Raw genomic sequence first — 20,057 nt, forward strand, 5'->3', positions numbered from 1 at the left:
TGGCTGCCCTTCGAATGCGACTCTGGCTGCAGATATTGCTTTTTTTCTCTTGGAGAACGTGACCATTCTCAGGGCCCCCTGACGCCGAAGATGTTAGCGGTTGATGACATTCTCTTCTTTTCTTTTCCTCCCTCTCAATCCCGGTTCACTGTAGCCATCAAGAAGTCACTTCTAATTTGATTTTTTTCCCCCCTCATAAACTTTTCCTTCAACGACGGAAACCTCGTTCCATGGTTATTACGTACAGGCAATCCTGGCATTCAAACCCTGCCCTCTCAGATTTCACTGCTTTTTCTTTACTTCATCGATTGGGACGCTGGTCGACAACAAGAGGAATGTACTGTGAATTTACTTGTATTGTGCGGAGGCCAGTGAGTCACCGGCAGCCTTGCCAGCCAGCCAACAGTCAGGGCCCCAGATAGGATAGCCTTATGAAGTCCGGCGATCTGGCTGTTTGTTCTTCTCTCTCTCTCTCTCTCTGTAGCCCCTTGCATACAGGCCTTTTCTGCCTGACATACTTATACAACGCACGAACATACGGCAATATCAATTTATTGCAGAAATCAGGGGGGGAGGGGAGGGGAGGGGAGGGGAGGGGGGGGTGGACCGGCCAGCCCAAGCATCATTACCACTATCGAAGCCTCCTCCCCTGCATCTCCTCGCTCGTAACTTCTCCAGTCCATGCAGCTGCATACGCACCCAGTCGACAGCCACTTCAACAGTGTGAACAGTCCTGACCAGATACCTTCTCACAACATCAGCCTTTTCTGCCAGCGAGATGGGCATCCTTGACACTAGCTAAGACTCGCAGAGTAGTACCGCTTCCCTTTTAATCGGCACTCGGGCCGTCACAACATGTCGAGCACCAACTTCTGCTCTCAACCCATCAGCCCGCGAACGAGCAGCGACTCCTTGCAGCACGTATTGGCTGCAGAATCGTCTAGTTCAGCTTGGACCTCAGATACAACCCTCTAACCCCACCACCGATTTGAGATCGTGTTGCGACAGGCTTCGAATCTCCGTGTCCGCCACCCTCGAGGGCACACAAAAGGGCTTTGAATACCCCCCCCCCCACACCCAAACCGGGCTGTCGCCGCTCGTCCCATTGACCTCTTGTGTCACGGCGTCGACATGTCAGGATCCGTCTCCTGTTCGCGCAAGTGGAACAATGACTCGACTTCGCAGACGGATGGAGCGCGCCAGCCATCAGCACCTCTTCTACTGCCGAGAAGACGAGGTTGTTGACAGCCACCTCGGTGTCGGGTCACTCGGGACTGCAACCTCGCAAAGGAGCTTTCCGAGTGCGCAGTCAGGATGGAGCCTTCCACGGTCGTGGCTGGAGAGGGAGCGGGGCGAGGTAGCAGCACTGGTTGCCTCTTAGGTTCGCGACGATGAGGGTATCGGAGATTCTATTGCCATGTGTGTTTTGTTGTATGTGTTTGCTCTGAGCAGGCGCTATGTCTTTGACGATGTGCGTGATTATCTTTCCTTCTCGGCACGCAGGATGCTCGTCAGGTAAGTGGTTCAATAGGTGTGCTCTCTCGAAGACAAGGTCTTGTATTCTACCCAGGCTGGTCTGCCTGTAGTGCATCAGCGTAATGATCTCGTAACAAATCAAATTTGACCAATGTGAAATAGCATCACGTCATCTGGAATCGGCCTAGACACCGGCCGCATGAGCTTGAGGGCCATCACGTTCGGGTGATATTCGACAGGTATTCTCGTCTCGGTCAGGCGTCAAGTTTTATTGCATCACGTGTTGTTGGGCCTGTTGTAACCGTGCAATGATTAGCAAACTGAGGTCCAATGCTATTGTTTGCTATGAACGTCTCTTATAAGAGTACGATGCAAACTTGACGCCAGGTGCCGAGGTCTGTTCTCCTGTGACACGATCGGTATATCTTATGATGATCCTTGCGTTGCTATTCATAGAAGCACATACTCCTTTTCTTCTCTTCTTCTTAGCCAGTATTCGTAAAAAGTTGATACTGACTCTATCTTGAAGGCTGTGTAGGCGCCTGGGAGGCCATCCGAGGCATATATAAACTCTTTTTAATAGAAATAGCGATGGAACCGGTGCTGTGCTGTATGTACGCATGTATTGAAACTGGCGGACAGGTCTTCGAAACAAAGAAACCCGGTGAAGGCTGCTGCGGAAGAGAAAGGGTATGCACAGAATCCTGCATAGTATCACGGCGAGATTCAGCAGTGGGACCAGGGTTATCATAGGATTACTTCGCCTCATGAGGATTAAGAACAAATACGTTCCCAGACATTATACGTGCCTTGAAGGATCTGTCAATCATAGATTCCTCATGAATTTCCGGCATTTACTGTGGCATCGGCCTCAGCCTATCAAGCACGCATGTCAAGATCCAGAAGATCATCTCCCACAAACATCTTTGTGAAGAAAACACATCCTGTTTAGCATATCTTTTACATTCAGCAAACGTACGAAGTGTTATTATATAAATATTGCTTCTTTGTCTTTTCTCTGTAATGCAGCCTGCCAACGGTTTATGAGAACTCCATCGTGTCCAATCGAGCAGGGGAGCCTTACAGCTGGCACATGATTACCGGGTTGTCTGCGCCTATCCGTACCGCACAGGACGCTTTCTGATGATGCGTCAGTTTGGGTAGCAATGAAACTTAATTTGACCCTCCACGGCAGCCCTTCGGTGTGAGCTTATCAACTGATTGGTAGGCAACCGTGTGAATCCCGTGGAAGTGTCTAGTATCCAGGCCCTGACCTGCAGCTGAATCAGACAACAAATGCATTGCTATCATAATATACATCAATGATATTTCTCAGAGAAACTCGGCTACACGCATTAGAGCATCGTCAGACTCTCCAGTACCTTCCAGAGGGGCAAAGATAAAAATCAACACAGCTCAAAAAGCACCAGAGTGTAGATCGAGACTTCGTGAAAGAGTATCACTACACTCGCAAGGCCCCATCCGAACAAACGACCTCTTCAACCTCAAGTGAACACAACGACAGAAAACCATGCCAGCCAATATGTCATCCTTTCAAGGCCATCACTGGTATGTGTCCAGATGTCCCCTCCCCTCAGTGCCTCTCCCCTCCAGACTCTTCTCCACAAGCCACTACTTCAGCTTCATCTAATAATCACTTGACACTGGCTGACAATCACTACTCCCCCTCTCCCCCCTCCCAAATAAAGCCCAGTTTGTGGTCAAATGGGCGACAAAAGATGCATCACTTCCGGGCACTACTTAGAATGTCCTGTGCACCCGGAAAATTATTATGCCAAGTACACAACCTGCGTCAAGTGCACTGCAGCCAAGAAGCGCGAGGAGCGCGAGGCCAAGAGCATTCGCGAGGAGCAGGAGCGCGAAAGGGAAAATGAACGAAACAAAGAGAATGAGGAGTGGCCTAAAAAGGGAACCAAAAAAATCAAGAAACCCAAGGTCAGACCAGACCATGAGAAGAGCATCAAGCAGCTGCGCAGAGAGCAGAAGGCGTTGAAGAAGTCAGGGGCTATGGTTAATGTGACCAGCTTGACGGCAGGGGAGGAAGACGATGGGGCAGAGACAGATGGTGTGCAGACAGCTGACGAGGGGGTTGATACATAAGTGCCAACTGAGCTGTATCGATTTTTCAAGACGGACGTGGTATACCTATTATCGCATGTGTTGAGTCTTGAGATGAGAGGTCAGACTTGGAGGGAATTTTCGACACCTTTATTGAAGACATCAAACATCACTCACTGGTTTGTTCTTGGTGATGGATGGACATTTGCAGGGATTGAGTGCTTCCTGCTTCCTGGTCATGGATGCAACTGAATGCCTTGACAATGACAGACTGGCTAGCTCTTGTGATCACCTCTTTGACGGTACAGTGGAACAATGGAGCACATTGAGCAAGATGTATAGTCATACAACCACCTGAATTCGGAAGTGCAAGAACGAAATTTTTCTGTTTCTGGGCCTTGAGTATCATGTATCGTATAAATATTGACATAGTCACATCTAAGAGACGACTGAAAGTACATGAAACCTACCATATATTGTCTTACCTATCATGCAGCAGTCTAGAGAGATAAAAAAGAAATAAGGATATGAACATGTCAGGTTGCGTTAGTATCTCACCAGGAGAACGTTTCATAATCTCTCACAGTCAGCAATGCAAGCATGTCATCTAGTCCAGGATGGCAAAAGACCCGCCAAGGCAGATCAAGACCCGTTGGGCGAGTTCCAGTAGGAAGACGACGCCTTCGCAGCAGCAGCAGCAGCAGCAGCATCCATGCGCTCCTGAGCCTTACGCGTGTGCCAGTTCCTCTCCCGATCGCGCTCACGGCCGCGCTGGATCCGCGCTGCCATCTGCGCGTTGGCACGCTCCACCTGCCGCTGCAGTTCGATGTCATGCTGGCGGCGTCGCTCCTCAGCCTGTGAAGTAGTCTTGCTCAGGCCGAAGAGGGCAGCGATACCGGATTGAGGGACAGGGACAGGGGCAGGCCGTGACGAGGAGGGCTTGGCCTTGGTGTGGGTGGTGGCAGGGGGCTTGGTCCTGTGTGAGGGCCGGGATGCGCCCCTCGGGGGGGCCTCCTTCGATGCGGACGGGCGCGAGGAGGATGCAGATGGCTTGGCAGAGGAAGATGGCATCGAAGACGACTGCTTTGACGAGAAGGGCGCAGTGAGGCTACGTTCATTGTCCCTCGTCAGAGGAGGGGCTGGGGCTTGACGAGGGTTCTCATAACCAGGGAGGATGTCCCGAGGCATAGAAGCCTGTTGTCGAGGGACGTGCATCCCCACATCAAGTCCTTGAGATGGCCTGCCCACAACTCCAGAAGTTGGAATAGGCAGTCCACACTGTGCAAAGAGCGAGGGCGCTTCGGGATACATGCTCGTGAAGCTCGTCCAAAACCTTTGGTCCATCACGTAAGGACACTCACCCGCAGTGAGGGGGCCCGCCCCCTGCAGCGTGAAGTTGAGCTGCATGATGCGGTCGAGGATGGAGAACATGTACTTGGCAAGAGTCGCCTTCATATTGGGATCGGGCTCCGAGAGCCACGTACTGGCAGCCGAGTCCACCATCGCAGGTAGGGTGAGGATGATACAGGGGGCCTCACCGGTGTGGCTGTAGTTGTCCTGGTACCGGAAGATCATGCGCGTGGTCGACAGGAGGTTGAAATCACGATCGTTGATGTATCGGATACGCACAGGGACGGGTTTAGCCAGGCCGCAGGCGGTGTAAAAGACAAGATCATCCTCAGTGGGCAACTTGATAAAAGTTCCAGTTACCCCCTTGTGCGACGTCAGCCATGCCATTGTGGCCTGTCGTGAGGAGCCGGGGCATGTGAGCGCGAAGTAGTCCACATCCTTGATCTCTGTGCAGGCCCAGACGTACAAAGCACTGCGTCCGCTCAGTGTGTACTTGGAGTGTTTGAGAGCACAGTCTAGGTTCGCCAACAGTTCTCCGTAGACACCATCAATAGGACGGGAGTGGAGGCCGGCACGGCCCTGCGAGGCATCATCAGGACTCTGGTGAGCGTAAGGGTTGGGGATGCCGGGTTGGTAGGTCGGCCTAGGTACAGCCAGGCCTGCTGGCTGTCTTGCTCGGGTCAGGTTGTCCTGGAGCTTCTGGTTCATCATCCTCCTCCTGGTGTTCGTACCTAGGGGCGTCAGCTCATCACTCTCGGCCTTTCGCGGACGTGGGAAACAAAACTCTAGGAGGCCCGCCATTTTCTCACTTGAGAAGGCAGTCCCTCGGAGAAAAGAGCGCTAAACAAGTACCCACCTGGGCCGTTTCTTACCAGTCGTGTGTGGTCCCCGAAGTCGATGATCTGGGAGGTGATTATGAGGTTGTCCTATTGCGTGGTGAGAAGACGGCTACATGCCATGAAGACAAGTTGAAGACCGCATATTTATAATTGCAGCAGAAGCACTGACAGGCGGTAAGAAGTATTGGCCTTGTAGTACGTACAACGTTGTTGTCCAAGAAGTCGACATGTGCCTTTGTAAAGGATGTCTCGAAAGACAAAGCAAGATACCTAGTACCACACAAGAGCAATGTTCCTCTTGCTTTGAAAGAGTCATTGGCCTTGCGACACCAGGCCACCTTGCAACAGTCGAACAGTCCTTGTCACCAGGGCTCGACGAGTCTTGAGACCAGGGCAGGAACAATCAATCCCGACAATCCACATGGGCAGAGATAAAACATACCACACAGTAAAAAGAGGCAGCACTTGCGGGACGCAAGCTGGGGCTAGACAGAATTTCCTTTGTCTACCTATCTACCGGGTGACCTCCCATGCCAAAACCAAGTCTAACGCCGCGGGTAGTCGTACAATACCATTATGCCCTTCCATGAGTCGTGGTAAATTTTCAGGTTCGAAGCAGCGGCCGCCCATTTCCATTAGCCATCGATGTCCATGCCTCCCCCATTCGTTGCATCCTTTGCGCCGTTCGTTGCGTCCTTCTTTGGCATGGTCGCCTCCTTGTCGATCATCTGTTTGGACACGGCCACGATGTTGTCCTCAATGAGCTGCTGGCCCACGTCCTCCAGATGCTTCTTGGGGTCGAGCTTGCCCACGTAACGCGTCTTGAGCTGGTCCTTCGTGAGCTCCGTCTCCTCCTTGACCCTCTTCTCGTAACCCTCGGCCAGGCTTACCAGCCTCTCCAGCCTCTCCTTGTTGCGGTCGCCTTCTGCGCAAAAGTCGTCCATCTGCAGCGCCTCGGTCCATGGCTGTTTGTGCAGGTTCATGAGCATGTTCTCCTCGAGGGCTGTCTTGCGGTAGTTGATTCCGATCGAGTAATAGTGTCGGTTCAGGCCATGAATCAGCGCTTGAATAGAGGGCTTGTTCAGGTGACCCAGGTTGGACGTGCTCTGGCGGGGCTCCTGCCCCAGCATGAGAGACTGTGGGTTGATCAGACGGAAGGCATCGATGACGACCTTGCCCTTGACGGACTGGATGGGATCCACGACGACGGCGACGGCTCGAGGGGTGAGTTGCTCGAAAGACTGTTGGGTGTTGATGTCGACACTAGAGAGCCAGCAACCAAAACCAGGATGCGAGTGATACCAACCCACGACGGACTCGGGCCTACAACGGCACATTGGTCAGCATTGGGCGACCCCTTCTTCCACAGCAGCCACAAAACAATGCTGGGAATTCTTACCTGCCCGTCTGTCGCAGCATCTCCATCATCTTCATCTGGAAGACAGGGTCCACGGCCTCGACGCTGACACCAGTACCACTTTGTGGCATGGCAAACACATCCACAACCCTGACAGTGAAGTCATCGACGAATTCTCCCAACATCAAACCCATGACCTCCATGGGCACACCTGCTCGGCCGTGTCGCAGCATTTTGAGGAGGGCGAGGGAAGATATGTAGACAGTCTCGGAGTTGTCAATGAGGTTCGAGTTGTCCTATAAAGGTACGTGGAAAGTCAGTCAAGACCGTTACCATAAAAAGTATCATCAAGTCGGCCACAGGGTACGAACAGATCCAGGCTGAGCGCCACCCAACTGGCCTCGTGTGCCGCCGAGCAGACCCCGGAGATCCATCTTGTACAGGCGTCTGGGTGGTCGAGAATTGAGAATGAGCGTTCAAAAGAGCCTTGAGAACGAGAAGACTCTGATGGAATTTCAGATCGTAGTGGCTATGTGCAGTTGGATGGAGGATGTGGTGAGGGAAAGACGGAAAAGATGGGGTAGCTGGATGATGCTGGATGTTGGTGCTTCGAGACTCTCTAGGTTCGAGGTTGACGACAGCTCTGGGCAGCCTGGAGCACTGACGAACTGAGTAACTGACCAACAGCAATCGGTCCCACAGTGACCAGAGAGCTCCGGAGTGCTTACCTCAGCTGGGGCTGGGGAGGCCTTATCCACCCAATAACAATACTAGACTGCTAATCCACACGAGGACAGGGATAGGTCAGATAATCATGAGGTAGCTGCCGGCAGGCATAGAGCTCCAGCCAGGCCAACCCCAAACTTCTAAGCCTACTTGCGCTGCCTCTTGTAATTCAAGATCATTGCAATCCTCACATCACCATTGCCTTCTAACCCAGGCCCCCTCACTGGCAACCTTTTGCCTTGGTAGTGCTACCAATGATCCCCTCCTAAGATTTTCAATAATTTCTTCTATAAAATTCAATTTGGCCACGCAGGCATTCTACAACACCGTACTCCCAGTTCCATCGAAAACAATCCATCCTGTGCATTGACAGCATTCTTCATTGTCGCTCATTGCTCACATATCTTGGATTTCTAAGGAGAATTACTGAAAATGGACAGCTCGTCAAGAGACAAAGATCCTGCGGGAGTCGATCGCTCTCGACCCCTCTACACCAAATTAAATACAACCAAGAAACAGGTTGCATACTTCTACGACTCCGACATTGGCAATTATGCATATGTTACTGGCCATCCCATGAAGCCTCACCGTATTCGACTGGCACACAGCTTGGTGATGAACTACAATGTGTACAAATACCTCGAGGTTTACGTGAGTATATCCTTCTCTGCAAACCATCTAGTGCCCGGAGTTGTCCGTCTTGGACGACGGACACCCCGCTACAACGAATTGCTTCCTGACGCGAGCTATGAACACACAGCGTGCGAAACCTGCTGTCGTCAACGAGATGACGCAGTTCCACACAGACGAGTACATCGAATTCCTCCGGCGAGTCACACCAGACAATATGGATAGCTACATGCGCGAGCAAACCAAGTACAATGTCGGAGACGACTGTCCTGTCTTTGACGGTCTCTTCGAGTTCTGCGGCATCAGTGCTGGAGGGTCCATGGAAGGCGCCGCTCGCCTCAACCGACAAAAGTGCGATATCGCAATCAACTGGGCCGGTGGACTGCATCACGCCAAGAAAAGTGAGGCCAGCGGCTTCTGCTACGTTAACGGTATGTCTGGCCCGACTGCACAGGTTTTTATGCGTCTCCATCTGCTGACCGAGGACCTCTATGCAGACATCGTCCTCGCCATACTCGAGCTCCTCCGCTATAAGAAGCGGGTCCTGTATATCGACATCGATGTTCACCACGGCGATGGTGTCGAGGAAGCCTTTTACACCACCGACCGCGTCATGACAGTCTCCTTCCACAAATACGGCGAGTACTTCCCTGGCACCGGCGAGCTTAGAGATATCGGTATCGGTGTCGGGAAAAATTACGCTGTCAACTTTCCTCTCCGCGACGGAATTACCGACCAAACATACGAAACAATCTTTGAGCCTGTCATCGAAGCCGTCATGACATACTACCAACCCGAGGCTGTTGTACTCCAGTGCGGCGGAGACAGCCTGTCTGGTGACCGCCTCGGCTGCTTCAACCTCAGCATGCGTGGACATGCCAACTGTGTCAACTTCGTGCGCAAGTTCAACCTTCCTACCCTTGTCCTCGGCGGCGGTGGGTATACCATGCGCAATGTCGCGCGGACCTGGGCTTACGAGACGGGTCGCCTGGTTGGCGTTGAGATGGACCCCGTCCTGCCCTACAATGAATACTACGATGCAAGTAGCCCTTTGTCACGGCCAATAATCAGACAGCGCTAACTATGGTGCAGTACTACGGTCCCGACTACGAGCTTAATGTGCGCCCATCAAACATGGAGAACGCAAACAGTCCCGAGTACCTCGAAAAGATCAAGAATGCCGTCATCGAAAACCTCAAGAAGACCATTCCGGCCCCATCTGTCCAGATGCAGGACGTCCCAAGACAAGGCATGAACGTCATGACGGACGAGGATGAAGCCGAGCTCGATGATGAGGATGCAGATAACAACAAAGACGTCCGCATCACCCGGCGCAATGCCGACAAAAACGTGGCCAGAGATGACGAGTTCGAAGAGAGCGACGATGAAGACATGGACAAGGCCGTCGGCATATACCAAACGAACGGCAAGAAGCGCCCTATCACGGATTACAAGAACCCCTACGCTCAAGAGGACTATGAAGACGTCGTTGACCGTAATGGGGACAAGCCACCAACCCCGCGCGCCGACGCGCCCACCGCGGCGGACGCCGAGGATGGGGACGAGACCATGGAGGACGTCGGCGCTGATGCAGTTGAGCAGCCCGAGCCTGAGGTCGAGAAGGCGGCCGAGAGCACTGCCGCACCTCAACCAACGGATGCTGCCGCTGTTCCCGACAAGGACGGCGATATTGACATGGCAGAAGCTGAGGCGGAAACGGCAGCTTCAGCGCATGAAGGAGACGCCGATGTGGGGCTTGACTCTGCCAGTACAAAGACTGTCCCTATGAAAACGGGGGACCAAGATGTCGAAACGCCGGCTGAGGATGTTACCACGGACGATGTCCCTGCTCAGAACATTGACGAGAAGCAACCCGACAAGGATGCCACAACGTCTGGAATAACAGAAGCTGCTGCAGCTGAGACAACCGAACCGAAGACAAAATCCCCCTCCAAGGCTTCTGAGGTAGCGGACGACAGTGTTGCGAAAGTAGATGCTGAAGATGTCGCCAAGGCCGATGATGCCCAGAAAGCGGATGCTGCGCCGTCTAACGAATCTGCCACGGAAAAGTAGAGGGCCGTGGGGAATCGCTCAGCTTGGAGGAGTCGAGACAACACACTGCACTTCTCTTCGTCCACTGAAGCAACAATTTTCCGCCTGGCACGAGCTCACAGTCCGAAGCGCGGGTCATCCAAAGCACACCTTCACGATTACCAGCTTTTTGTACCAGCCGCACAGGGCCGCCTTGCGCCCATGGCTCGAGACACTGTCTTCCCATAACCTTTCTTACTGAGGAATTTCTGAGCATGCATGGTAGAAGAGGTAGTATCTGTTGCGAAGGAGCAGTTTTGTTTTGTTTTCTTTTTTTGTCCTATTTAGCCCATGTTTCTACATTTGAGGTTTTCTTACCCGTACGCTGGAGGAGCGGGGCTGCGATTGCAATGCCAGGCAGGGAAAGACCAATACCCTTATCATCCTATGCTTTTCGCGCAAAAGGGCGTGGTCCTTGGGAACCACCGATCGGCGTAGGAGGCGTTGGGCGAGGATGCTCAGGGGTGGAAAAGAGGGCCGGCGTTTGGTCTCGGTTTGCTATATTTTATATTTTCTTACTTTGATCACTGTAATATCACTGCTGACTTTGACTGTCTCTGAGTCCTGGACCGTAGCATACTTTGTCCACCCCAATCCAGCAGTCATTCTCGTCTCTCAACCACCTGCGCGACTTGCTCGAGGCTGATGTTGCACTGAGAAAGCACCCCGACTCCTCAAGCCAGGTCAAGCACATGACAATAAGAAGACCTACCAGTACACCACCAGACACTTGCATTAGGAGCCCGGCTTCGTGAAACCCCTCCACGTGTTGCAAGTCCTTCTGCATCATGAGCCCAAGAGTCTTGTTGAGTATGATAGGATGCCGCACGAAGAATCACCCCTTCGTTTATGTGCTGTAATATGTGCCGTATCGAATTCGAACTCACTTTTTGGATGGACCTCGGTTGACCTCCAGAGGTTAGGGTAGTTCATCAATTCGCATTAAATTGTAAAAAGGTCTCGAGTGGTACATGATGCAGGCACAACCAGCACTCCCATGACGCCTCTTCCATTCATTACCATCAAAATGGGGTTTCTTCTTTTCTTTTAGTATACTCCCAGCCTCCTTTCACCTCGACAAGAACACGGTCGTGAAAAGGGCCCTTCCTACGGCGACCTCAGCTCTCCTCCGGGTTCGCGTTGGGAATCTGGCCCCAAAACGGGAAGCACTATGGTGTGAAACAAACGAGTCAGCCAAATACCAGATTAAAGTCTCCCTCTCGAGGTTTCTTCCCGAGCCCCCTCCCCCTTTCTTTTTCCCTTCCTTTCTTTTCGAATCCTCGTCCTTGATAGGGGAGGGGTGTTTGGGTCGGGTTGTCCACTCACACAATCGATGATCGTGTCGGTCCCGCACGTCTCTGAGGTGGCATCTGCCGAGCAGTTGTATGCCCAGCCTGATTTCGGGTCGTCGTACTGGTCTATGAGCGTTGTGCCAAAGGTGCAGTAGAAGGCGGCTGAGTCGCAGACGCTGACAGCGGAGGACTGCTGGTAGCTTTGGTAGACGTTGCAGCTGGTGTCGTAGATATTCCCTGGAGACGGAAGCAGTTTGGTCAGCAGGTTGGACAAGCCAACAAACCATTATGTTCAGCTTGCAGAGGTGACAACCAAAGCATTGTGTTGATAAAAGAGTTGCAGCACAGACGGCTTCAAGCCATGGTACATATCGAGACAAAGAATACCAGTCTCTTGTCTCCATTTGTTTCGTTTGCCCCCTCCCTTTTTCCCCTTTTTGTGGGGAGAGGACCAGAAAAGAAAGAAGCAAATAGAGTGCTTACACTGCGTATTTCCAGTAGAGAGGACCTGTGGTGTACCAATAGCGTAGACGTTACCGGAGCAGACAGCGTCTGTCATACTGGTGAAGCCCAGCATGACAGCGGCGGCGAGGAAAGACGTTGGCAACTGCATCTTGGCGTGGGAAAGGGTCTAAGATAGAAAAACCTTCGATGATATATGCCTTGGTAAAAGAGCAGTGGTGCCACAGAGGGGAGAGATGAAAAGCTCAGCCTTTTCCCGGAGAAAAATAATCTAGGGACGCGGGTCTCATCATTTTCATATATTATGTATGATATCGATCCCCCTTTTGTCTGGACCTGTCTTATGACACCACTCTCCCCCCCAAAGGGCCCAAAGGGCTGTCAGACTCGTGGCGGCGCAGGGCGCATCGCGATGCACCCTTCTCTCATCCCTGAGCCGTAGCGCACCTTAAGCTGCAATAATGCAACATTCGGAATTGTTTTAGGTCAGGCGGCACCTCGTATACCGCAGGCCGGGGTAGGATGCATTGCAACGATCCAGCCACATTGACGGGCACTGGTCAGGGATAGATTATCCAGCTCTCTCATTGGACACCCCCCAGGTACCGTTCTCTCCCAAGGAAACAAGAGAGCAGTGAAGCCCAATCCCATCCCTAGCGCTCGGAAACCGGATAAGACGGCATTCCTGCATGTCGTCTACTATAGTACTCTAGTATTCTCTCCGGCGCACTGTCACCACAGTGACATTGGGGAGAAAGCTTGTCACCGCCACAGAAATGCTTGTCCCTCGTATCGAGACCGTTTTGTTAGGGACTTTACATGTATATGCTTTCAACGTGGTTTTCATATCATTTTGTGTACGATCAAACAACAATTATTTTTCTGAGCAACTCGTCTTGCATCCGTCCACCTTTGCGCCCCCCTGGGAGAGGTTCTGCACATGAAGGAATGAATTTTTCTTTCCCTCCTTCCCAGAAGGAGACCATTGAACGGTACTTGTGTCCATCGTTTCCCCACGAGAATTCCAACAGAGGGGCTGGCCACAGGCCGCTGTGGCGTCCAGGGGGCCTCGGAATTATCGATTGGGCGGGCGGCCAGCCTCCGAAAAGGGCGCGTAGACTGCCCACTAGGCCTGTACAGAACCAGTACAGCATCGCCCTGCAATCTCCTGTGCCCTCCATCGTCTGATGCTTGTGCGCGTGGCTAGCTGCTTCAGCCTGCAAGGCCACATGTGATGGAAGGAAGAAAAGAGGGGGGGAGGGGGGGTGAAGAGGTGCATTAGCTGTTCAGCTCCGGTGCTGCAAGGTGTGATCAGCTCATGCCGTGCATGGAATGTGCCGCCCGCACAGGCTTTTCTCCGACCTTGGATTGCAGTAACAGGCGTATCAGCAGCCCACAGTCGTGCTATTTATTTCCATCTCTGGATGGAAGTGTGTCCAACAATTTCAATCACTTCTACTGTCGTCATCTACTGAATACTTACATTGCTGTCTGCTACAGTTGTGTGGGTCAACGTGCAGCCCCACGAGCCTAAACTCTTTTACAAAGTCTAATCTCTTCAGAGGTCCATACCTCTGCTGTTCGCAACGTAACACTCGAAAGCTGTACATCTTCGTCTTACAAGCGCTATGAGACATGCATGAAGATCCGGTCTGGAAGCCTGATAGTCTTGAGCGGTCAAGGCGTTCTCTTACGCGCTCACTGAACATGAGTACGTACCATTGAGCCTACCCGACCCGATACTCTCATCTCAAGTTCTCGTAGATCAGAAATAATGTTCATTCGTCCCACTTTATTGATACATTGGTATCGACCAACTCCTCCCCCCCCCTCTTTTTCCTGTTCCCATCTATCTTTCTTGAATATGCAATCTGAATTACGTAGAAAGTAGAATTGACCAACTTCCCAACCACCAGGTGTGCAGCTACCATATGAAACTTCTTGCATCTCTGTTGCTGTGAACTCAATTGAAAAGTTGTTGCATACTCCAAGCCTTCGGCCTTTAATATTCAACATCAACTCTTTTGTGCGAGAACTAGTGGCTGACAGGCCCGTATGTACCTGCCAGGCACATGCCCTGCCCTACGTTTCCTACTTTGATAGCTTCAGCCAGCCCGGATCTCGCTTGCCTTCCACCTCTCCTTCCGTCTCGTAGCCTCTAAATAATAGAGCCTTTCCGGCTGTTCAGCTTTTCTGATAAAGCAGGCTAAACAATCTCGGCCATCTTTTTCATGCCCGGCCAGCATACTCACAATACTCTGGGCTTTCGAGAAGACAGTCCGTGAGGGCCCATCGTAGCCTGGCGAAGTCAGATTGATCCGATCAAGCAATCTATACTAGGGACAAGCGTCGCAACCTCAGGTTGCAGCTTGCTTTCCTGGTTCCGCCCGAGAATCAAGTGGATGTCAGCACGGGGCTGAACGACTTCTATCAACTCGATGCATGGGATATCAACGGGCACGACGAAACCCACATGCGTAGCCTAGCATGTATCAATGTAGAGGTCGCGAAGCCAGAGAGATAATTCTGATCTTCTCATACTAGAGCTTCTCTCGAGATTCTTGGGCTGTCGAGCCGCGAGACCCAGGAGACAAGTCCCAGGTAGGTTTCTTGACCGATCTGTCTCAGGCCCAGTGCTCTGCGAGTAACAAGGCCAATATTCGAGCGTTTGGCCTCACGCATTACAATTGCGATTTGGTGGTTGAACGGGATGAAGTCACGCTGAGGCTCCTTGCCAACCGGCTTGGTAACGACTTCGCCCAGACAAATGGATTTCAATGGAGATAAGACGGTCTGGATATAAGTAACGGGATCCGAAGTCCTCAGAGCCCAAAGGGTATGAAGCTGTCAATCTTGCAATGTTGCACCGAACTGACTGACATTCATCTGTCCACCGTTTCACAGTGAGGATTGTGTCAACGTTCTCATCATCGAGGGCTATTGAGATTCAGCATGATAAGAAGGCATTGATGAAGACATCACTGTACCACTTAGAGTTTTATCCGGAAGATGGAAAGTGGTGAGAAAAAGAGAAACGAAAGAAAGAAAAATGAGGTAGACGGCCTAATGTCTGGCAACGAAAGAAGGAAATGAGCACACATTAAAGACCAACAATACCAAATCAACTACGACACTTCAGCAGATATCACGTCCTCAGGCCACTGCTTCAGAGTCCAAATGAGGAGAACTTGAAGGAGAACATCGGGGTTCTAATTAACCTGCACTTCTCATAACACTCGAGAGGGATCTGATCAGACTGTAATCACGATGATACTTGTTGCAAGATGTCAAACTTCAATTGCCGCTGGATATCGTGAACATTGGCACGTATGGAGGCAAATAGTATTCGAATGTGCACGATCGCTTACAAATGCGTTAGATGTGAATTATTAGGGACCGGAATACATCCGTCCCACGACCTTGCTTTGTAAAGCCGAGTTCCCACTGGATCTTTCAAATTCGATGCAGACTTAGTACCGATCAATTATCTTAATCTGTCCTCTCTTATGACTGTGTTCTTAAATGTGTGCCTAAATCTAAAGGACCTGGATGAGGAGGTCGCAATGGTTTTTAGTGGATCCTAGTTCTTTGTCGTCATGTCAACCACGATGTTGACATCCGTTGGAGTCGCCCAATCTGCCCGAAATCCTGTGGTGTTTCATGAGTGACGTTAAGTCCGAGTGGATGTGTCAGCGAACCCAAACCTCAACCCCCTCACTTCATCTGATATAGCGTTCGAATCTAAGGTGATGTGACTTCCACGACAGCAGGTATATATCACCACCATGTCTCTTGTTTCTCTATCTCTCTCGCCCTACCTCAGATCTTATCATTGACATCGTCTCAGAAGCCAGGAATACTACTCACACCCAACCTTGGAAAGCACTCTTCTGAACGCGCTCACAACAAGGCCGTCCTGCACACAATGGGTGCCTCCGTGAGCTGTATACGCCGCAACCAGCTCCTGGTGAGCCCTCCCGTGGTTGCCAAGAACGATGGAGCTTTGAAAATTGGCATCTTGGGCGCGGCAAACATTGCGTGAGTGAGACCCTCAAGCACCCTTCATACATCTGCCAGACACAGGCTAACACGACCTTCTTTTCGAGGTCACACGCGCAGACCTATAGCGCTCGTCAATCCGGCCAAGAGCAACCCAAATGTCATCGTGTCGGCTGTCGCAGCGCGTGACAAGACCAAGGCCATCGCGTTTGCCAAGAAGCACAGCATCGAGAACGTCAAGGACAGCTATGACGGTACCTACGCCCTCTCATTCTTCAATCACCCTCACTACCACTATCATCACTCAAAGACAGGAAGCACGTCAGCTGACCACATGAGTAAAACTTACCAACTCTCCCAGCTGTCTTGGACGATCCCTCTATCGACGCAGTCTACATTCCCCTCCCCAACGGCCTTCACTACGAATGGGCACTCAAGGCCCTCAACAAAGGGAAACACGTCCTCCTTGAAAAACCCTCCACCTCCAACGCCCAGGAAGCCGAGGCACTCTTCCATGCCCCGGTGCTCTCCCGGCCCAACAACGCCCCTGTCCTCCTCGAGGCCTTCCACAGCCGCTTCACCCCTGCCCTCGCCCTGTTCAAGTCCGTGCTCGACCAGCCCAACATCGAGCACGCCGTCGCCCGAGTCAGCATCCCGTCGCTCCTGTTCAACGAGGACGACATCCGCTTCCAGTACGACCTGGCGGGCGGCGCGCTCATGGACCTCGGCACGTACACCGTCGCGTTTCTTCGGGAGACGTTTGGAGTCGAGCCCACCGAGTGTCTTGCTGCGGATCTGACGAGGATGCCGCCGCCGCACGAGAAGTGTGACGGGAGCTTCAAGGCCACGCTGCGCTTCCCGAACGGCGGCACGGGGGAAATCGATGGGACCCTGAGGGGCTCGAATATTTTCTTCACCCAGGGCTGGCCGTCTATTACGGTCACGCATAGGCCTGTGGTGGTCACTGACCACGGCGAGCAGGTGGGCGAGGGCTGTGAGGTGAAGAAGACCCGCAGCGTGTACTTTGCAAACTTCATGCTGCCCCCCCATTATCACCGTGTTGACATCGTGGACGAGTTTGTGGTCGTCAAAGGTGACTCGCAGGTCGTGAAGAAGTTCACCAAGAAGGAGACGAAGAAGGCCTACACATGGAAGGAAATGGGGCGCGACTTGCCCAGTGAGCCGTGGTATTCGACCTACGGATATATGCTGGAGCAGTTTGTCAACAAGATCAGGGGCCAGGAGGGCACTGGGATATTTATTTCCCATGAGGACAGCATTGCTCAGATGAAGGCCCTCGATATGATTTATGAAAAGTCGGGGCTGGGCGCGAGACCATTCAGCAAGTACTACGCAGAGTCGGCTTGAAGGTGAGAAGGCAGCTGGCCTTCTTTCTCACTCCCACGTATTGGGATCTATATACAGTAATTATGTCGCGTTTCTCTGCTCCAATATTTAATGTAATACATCAGTCCTGCCTCTCACGTAGTTAAGCTCTTCGTGCCCGCGCCTATCCAGCACTTCGAACTCTCGGGAAACGAGGCGACCGTGTTGTGATGCACACCGGCCTGACCGCCTCTTCGTTCTCTACCCGCGTCGCTGTGGTTTCTCGGATAGATCTCGAGTCTACTGACGTTTCAACAAGCAGCTCTACTCTCACATATTAATTCGACCTGGAGGCCAGTATTCTTATGGCTTGGCATCACCTCGCATCCGCGACCGCAATAGGCTCGTCGTGCAAGCGCACTAACATGAAGCGCAGCGTCGACGACATTGATACCTAGATGATCGCTGTGGATGAGACCTGTGAGCTGACCCACGCCGAAGCCAACAAGATAGAGGCTATACGTTGTGAATAATCAGCTGTCAACACCTCAAATCCACCCTCCATCACAGGCAGCTGATGCTGGCCTGCACCATCGTGACTCGACTTGAGTCCGAGGAGTTTCACCATGCCTCCAAAGCGTTCTTCCTCGCCTAGGGTGTTCTGTCGGTGTCTCGACAAAGACGCTTTCTGCCCTTGGAGTAGACCCTCGTCTCTGTACAGAGGCAAGAAGCTCACGAGGTAGCTTTACCCCGTCTATCTCTTGAGGGGGATATCGCTCATCACCAGTGACTTCGTACCCGTGACTGCCGGGTGCTTCATATGTCTGCCCAGGTTGGGGTCCGAGGTACTCAATTCTCTGAATCCTGGCTTGGTCGTTAAGGGTTTCCATGGGCGGGCCCCAATATCCCCCTGACTGTGCTGGGAGAGGGCTGAGCACTGGTTTGGGCACGAACAAATTGAAGATTCCACCAGTCTTGCCCTTGTTGCGAGCGAGATGTCTGATGAAGACCAACGCAGATATGATCAACACTAAGACCACAAACGCGACGCAGGCAATAGCCACGCCTATTTTGGTACTGAGCGACATGTGGACTGCTGAGGAGCTGGACTTCGCCGTTGAGCCAGAAGAAGCCTCGGATAATGGAGTTGGTGTAACAGCTAACAACGAAGGCGGTCAGCGACAGCCGTAGAGTAAGATGGGGCCTAGGTTAGTCACCGTGATGTGTAGGAGCAACATGGGATGCTGAGAAGGTGAAAAATGGGGACAGAGTGATAAGCAACGTCGAGCCTCCATTCATAGGCTATGAACACCGTCACTTGAAGTGATGAGAACTGAGACGCGATAGACTGGAATGTGGTAGAAGGCACAGGAGAAAGGAACTCACTTGGGGTAGGCTCATGATCACAATCATACATCCCGGAGCAGGTTGTGCCCTCGTCAGTATTCTGATAGAGATCATTCATGGTCTTCTCCCAGCACACAAAGGTTCCATAGCCGTTTTCTCCGGTACCCGCCCAGTCGCCTTGCGCAACCTCCGGTCTGAGTACGGCGGTGAAGGTGACCCCCGTGTCCGAGAAGCGCGTGGTTGTTGATGTATTTGCCCACTGACGTGTAGTGTTATAAGGAGTATCGACGGTGGCAGTGTCATTAGGTGAGCTGTTCGGCGGTCCTGGGAAGTAGGCCATCTCCGAGGAAAGAAAGCCATCTGCTGTGATGCAATCGGCGAGGACGACATGCTCAGCGTTGCTCCGAGAGGAGATGCGGCTTACAGTTGACAGAAGAGCGGCTCTTTGAATCGCTTTCCAGTCCTGGACTCCAGGTAGACTTTCCGACGTTTTGGTAGCTTGAAATGAGTCGGCGGGTGGAAGGACAGCAATCGTAGCGAGCATAAAAGGTGAGGCCAAAAATGCGAAAGAGAGCCAGTTCTTCATGGCAACCATCGAAAGAGTTCGTAAAGAATATAGAACATTAGGGCCTCTTTGATGCCTACCCCTGGGGATGAAGAAAAGCGACAAGAAAATTTCAGTTAGATTGTGTAAATGGTGAAAGGAACAGATATCAGCACACAAGTACTAATATGTGATTCGTCAAGCATGAACTGTCCGGGGATAAAAGGCATGCGCCGAGTGATCTCAAACAAATCGCCAGGAGCAGTCTACCTGTATTTGGAGACCCATTCAGGGGCCGAAATTGATCTAGAAGACAAGGCACTCGATCCAGATGCCAGAATGGCGAGGATTGACACACATGGCAACTTCGCCGTGTGGCCCATCACAGGTGGTTTGCATGAAACGGAAACGCCATCTGATTTGCATTACCGAGAATGGCTGAGAGAGCAACCTGTTCAAGATGATTGGCCTTGGACTAAACTTTTCGACTGTTGTACCTGGAGCTGAGTGGTAAGCGAGGGGCCATTGGGGGCTGTGTG

At 52.0% G+C, this 20,057-nt stretch overlaps 6 protein-coding genes across 6 annotated transcripts; 4 read left to right on the forward strand and 2 right to left on the reverse strand.

The window, feature by feature from the left end:
- The first annotated feature begins 594 nt into the window (after nt 1-594).
- Nucleotides 595-1,638, forward strand: M406DRAFT_356453 (uncharacterized protein). The gene has a single exon (XM_040923450.1). It carries the CDS (start codon nt 1,169-1,171, stop codon nt 1,379-1,381), a length of 213 nt encoding a protein of 70 aa, XP_040775133.1. The 5' UTR covers nt 595-1,168; the 3' UTR covers nt 1,382-1,638.
- A 1,004-nt stretch (nt 1,639-2,642) lies between these two features.
- Nucleotides 2,643-3,597, forward strand: M406DRAFT_330522 (uncharacterized protein; the record flags this gene model as incomplete). Its single annotated transcript, XM_040920531.1, has 3 exons — nt 2,643-2,678; nt 3,015-3,045; nt 3,242-3,597. The coding sequence occupies 3 exons, from the start codon at nt 2,643-2,645 to the stop codon at nt 3,595-3,597; spliced, it is 423 nt and encodes a 140-aa protein (XP_040775134.1).
- Nucleotides 3,598-6,223: 2,626 nt separating this feature from the next.
- On the reverse strand, nt 6,224-7,710 carry M406DRAFT_351615 (Mov34-domain-containing protein). Its single transcript, XM_040922640.1, has 3 exons — nt 7,473-7,710; nt 7,144-7,397; nt 6,224-7,067 (listed from the first exon to the last, which is right to left on the reverse strand). The coding sequence occupies exons 1-3, from the start codon at nt 7,533-7,535 to the stop codon at nt 6,380-6,382; spliced, it is 1,005 nt and encodes a 334-aa protein (XP_040775135.1). The 5' UTR covers nt 7,536-7,710; the 3' UTR covers nt 6,224-6,379.
- A 322-nt stretch (nt 7,711-8,032) lies between these two features.
- On the forward strand, nt 8,033-10,182 carry M406DRAFT_277662 (histone deacetylase; the record flags this gene model as incomplete). The annotated part of the gene is made up of 4 exons (XM_040918326.1): nt 8,033-8,478; nt 8,588-8,888; nt 8,955-9,500; nt 9,533-10,182. Coding segments are annotated over exons 1-4 (1,716 nt in total), but the record flags the coding sequence as incomplete, so codon positions are not given.
- Nucleotides 10,183-11,466: 1,284 nt separating this feature from the next.
- M406DRAFT_356454 (uncharacterized protein) lies at nt 11,467-12,547 on the reverse strand. Its single transcript, XM_040923451.1, has 3 exons — nt 12,324-12,547; nt 11,875-12,077; nt 11,467-11,717 (listed from the first exon to the last, which is right to left on the reverse strand). The coding sequence occupies exons 1-3, from the start codon at nt 12,451-12,453 to the stop codon at nt 11,667-11,669; spliced, it is 384 nt and encodes a 127-aa protein (XP_040775137.1). The 5' UTR covers nt 12,454-12,547; the 3' UTR covers nt 11,467-11,666.
- Nucleotides 12,548-16,227: 3,680 nt separating this feature from the next.
- On the forward strand, nt 16,228-18,935 carry M406DRAFT_339855 (NAD(P)-binding protein; the record flags this gene model as incomplete). Its single annotated transcript, XM_040921493.1, has 4 exons — nt 16,228-16,340; nt 16,422-16,555; nt 16,663-17,630; nt 18,906-18,935. 4 exons carry the CDS (start codon nt 16,228-16,230, stop codon nt 18,933-18,935), a joined length of 1,245 nt encoding a protein of 414 aa, XP_040775138.1.
- Nucleotides 18,936-20,057: the final 1,122 nt, after the last annotated feature.

The sequence above is a fragment of the Cryphonectria parasitica genome, assembly GCF_011745365.1.
Source record: "Cryphonectria parasitica EP155 unplaced genomic scaffold M406scaffold_5, whole genome shotgun sequence".
In the NCBI taxonomy this organism is placed as follows: Eukaryota; Fungi; Ascomycota; class Sordariomycetes; order Diaporthales; family Cryphonectriaceae; genus Cryphonectria; species Cryphonectria parasitica.

Coding starts and splice junctions, on each gene's coding strand:
- M406DRAFT_356453 (XM_040923450.1), top strand. CDS start 1,169: ATGACTCGACTTCGCAGACGGATGGAGCGCGCCAGCCATCAGCACCTC.
- M406DRAFT_351615 (XM_040922640.1), bottom strand. CDS start 7,535: ATGGATCTCCGGGGTCTGCTCGGCGGCACACGAGGCCAGTTGGGTGGC. Junction 7,398..7,472: donor GTGGCGCTCAGCCTGGATCT/GTTCGTACCCTG, acceptor GTACCTTTATAG/GACAACTCGAACCTCATTGA. Junction 7,068..7,143: donor ATGCTGCGACAGACGGGCAG/GTAAGAATTCCC, acceptor GTGCCGTTGTAG/GCCCGAGTCCGTCGTGGGTT.
- M406DRAFT_356454 (XM_040923451.1), bottom strand. CDS start 12,453: ATGCAGTTGCCAACGTCTTTCCTCGCCGCCGCTGTCATGCTGGGCTTC. Junction 12,078..12,323: donor CTCTACTGGAAATACGCAGT/GTAAGCACTCTA, acceptor TTCCGTCTCCAG/GGAATATCTACGACACCAGC. Junction 11,718..11,874: donor CCGACACGATCATCGATTGT/GTGAGTGGACAA, acceptor TTCACACCATAG/TGCTTCCCGTTTTGGGGCCA.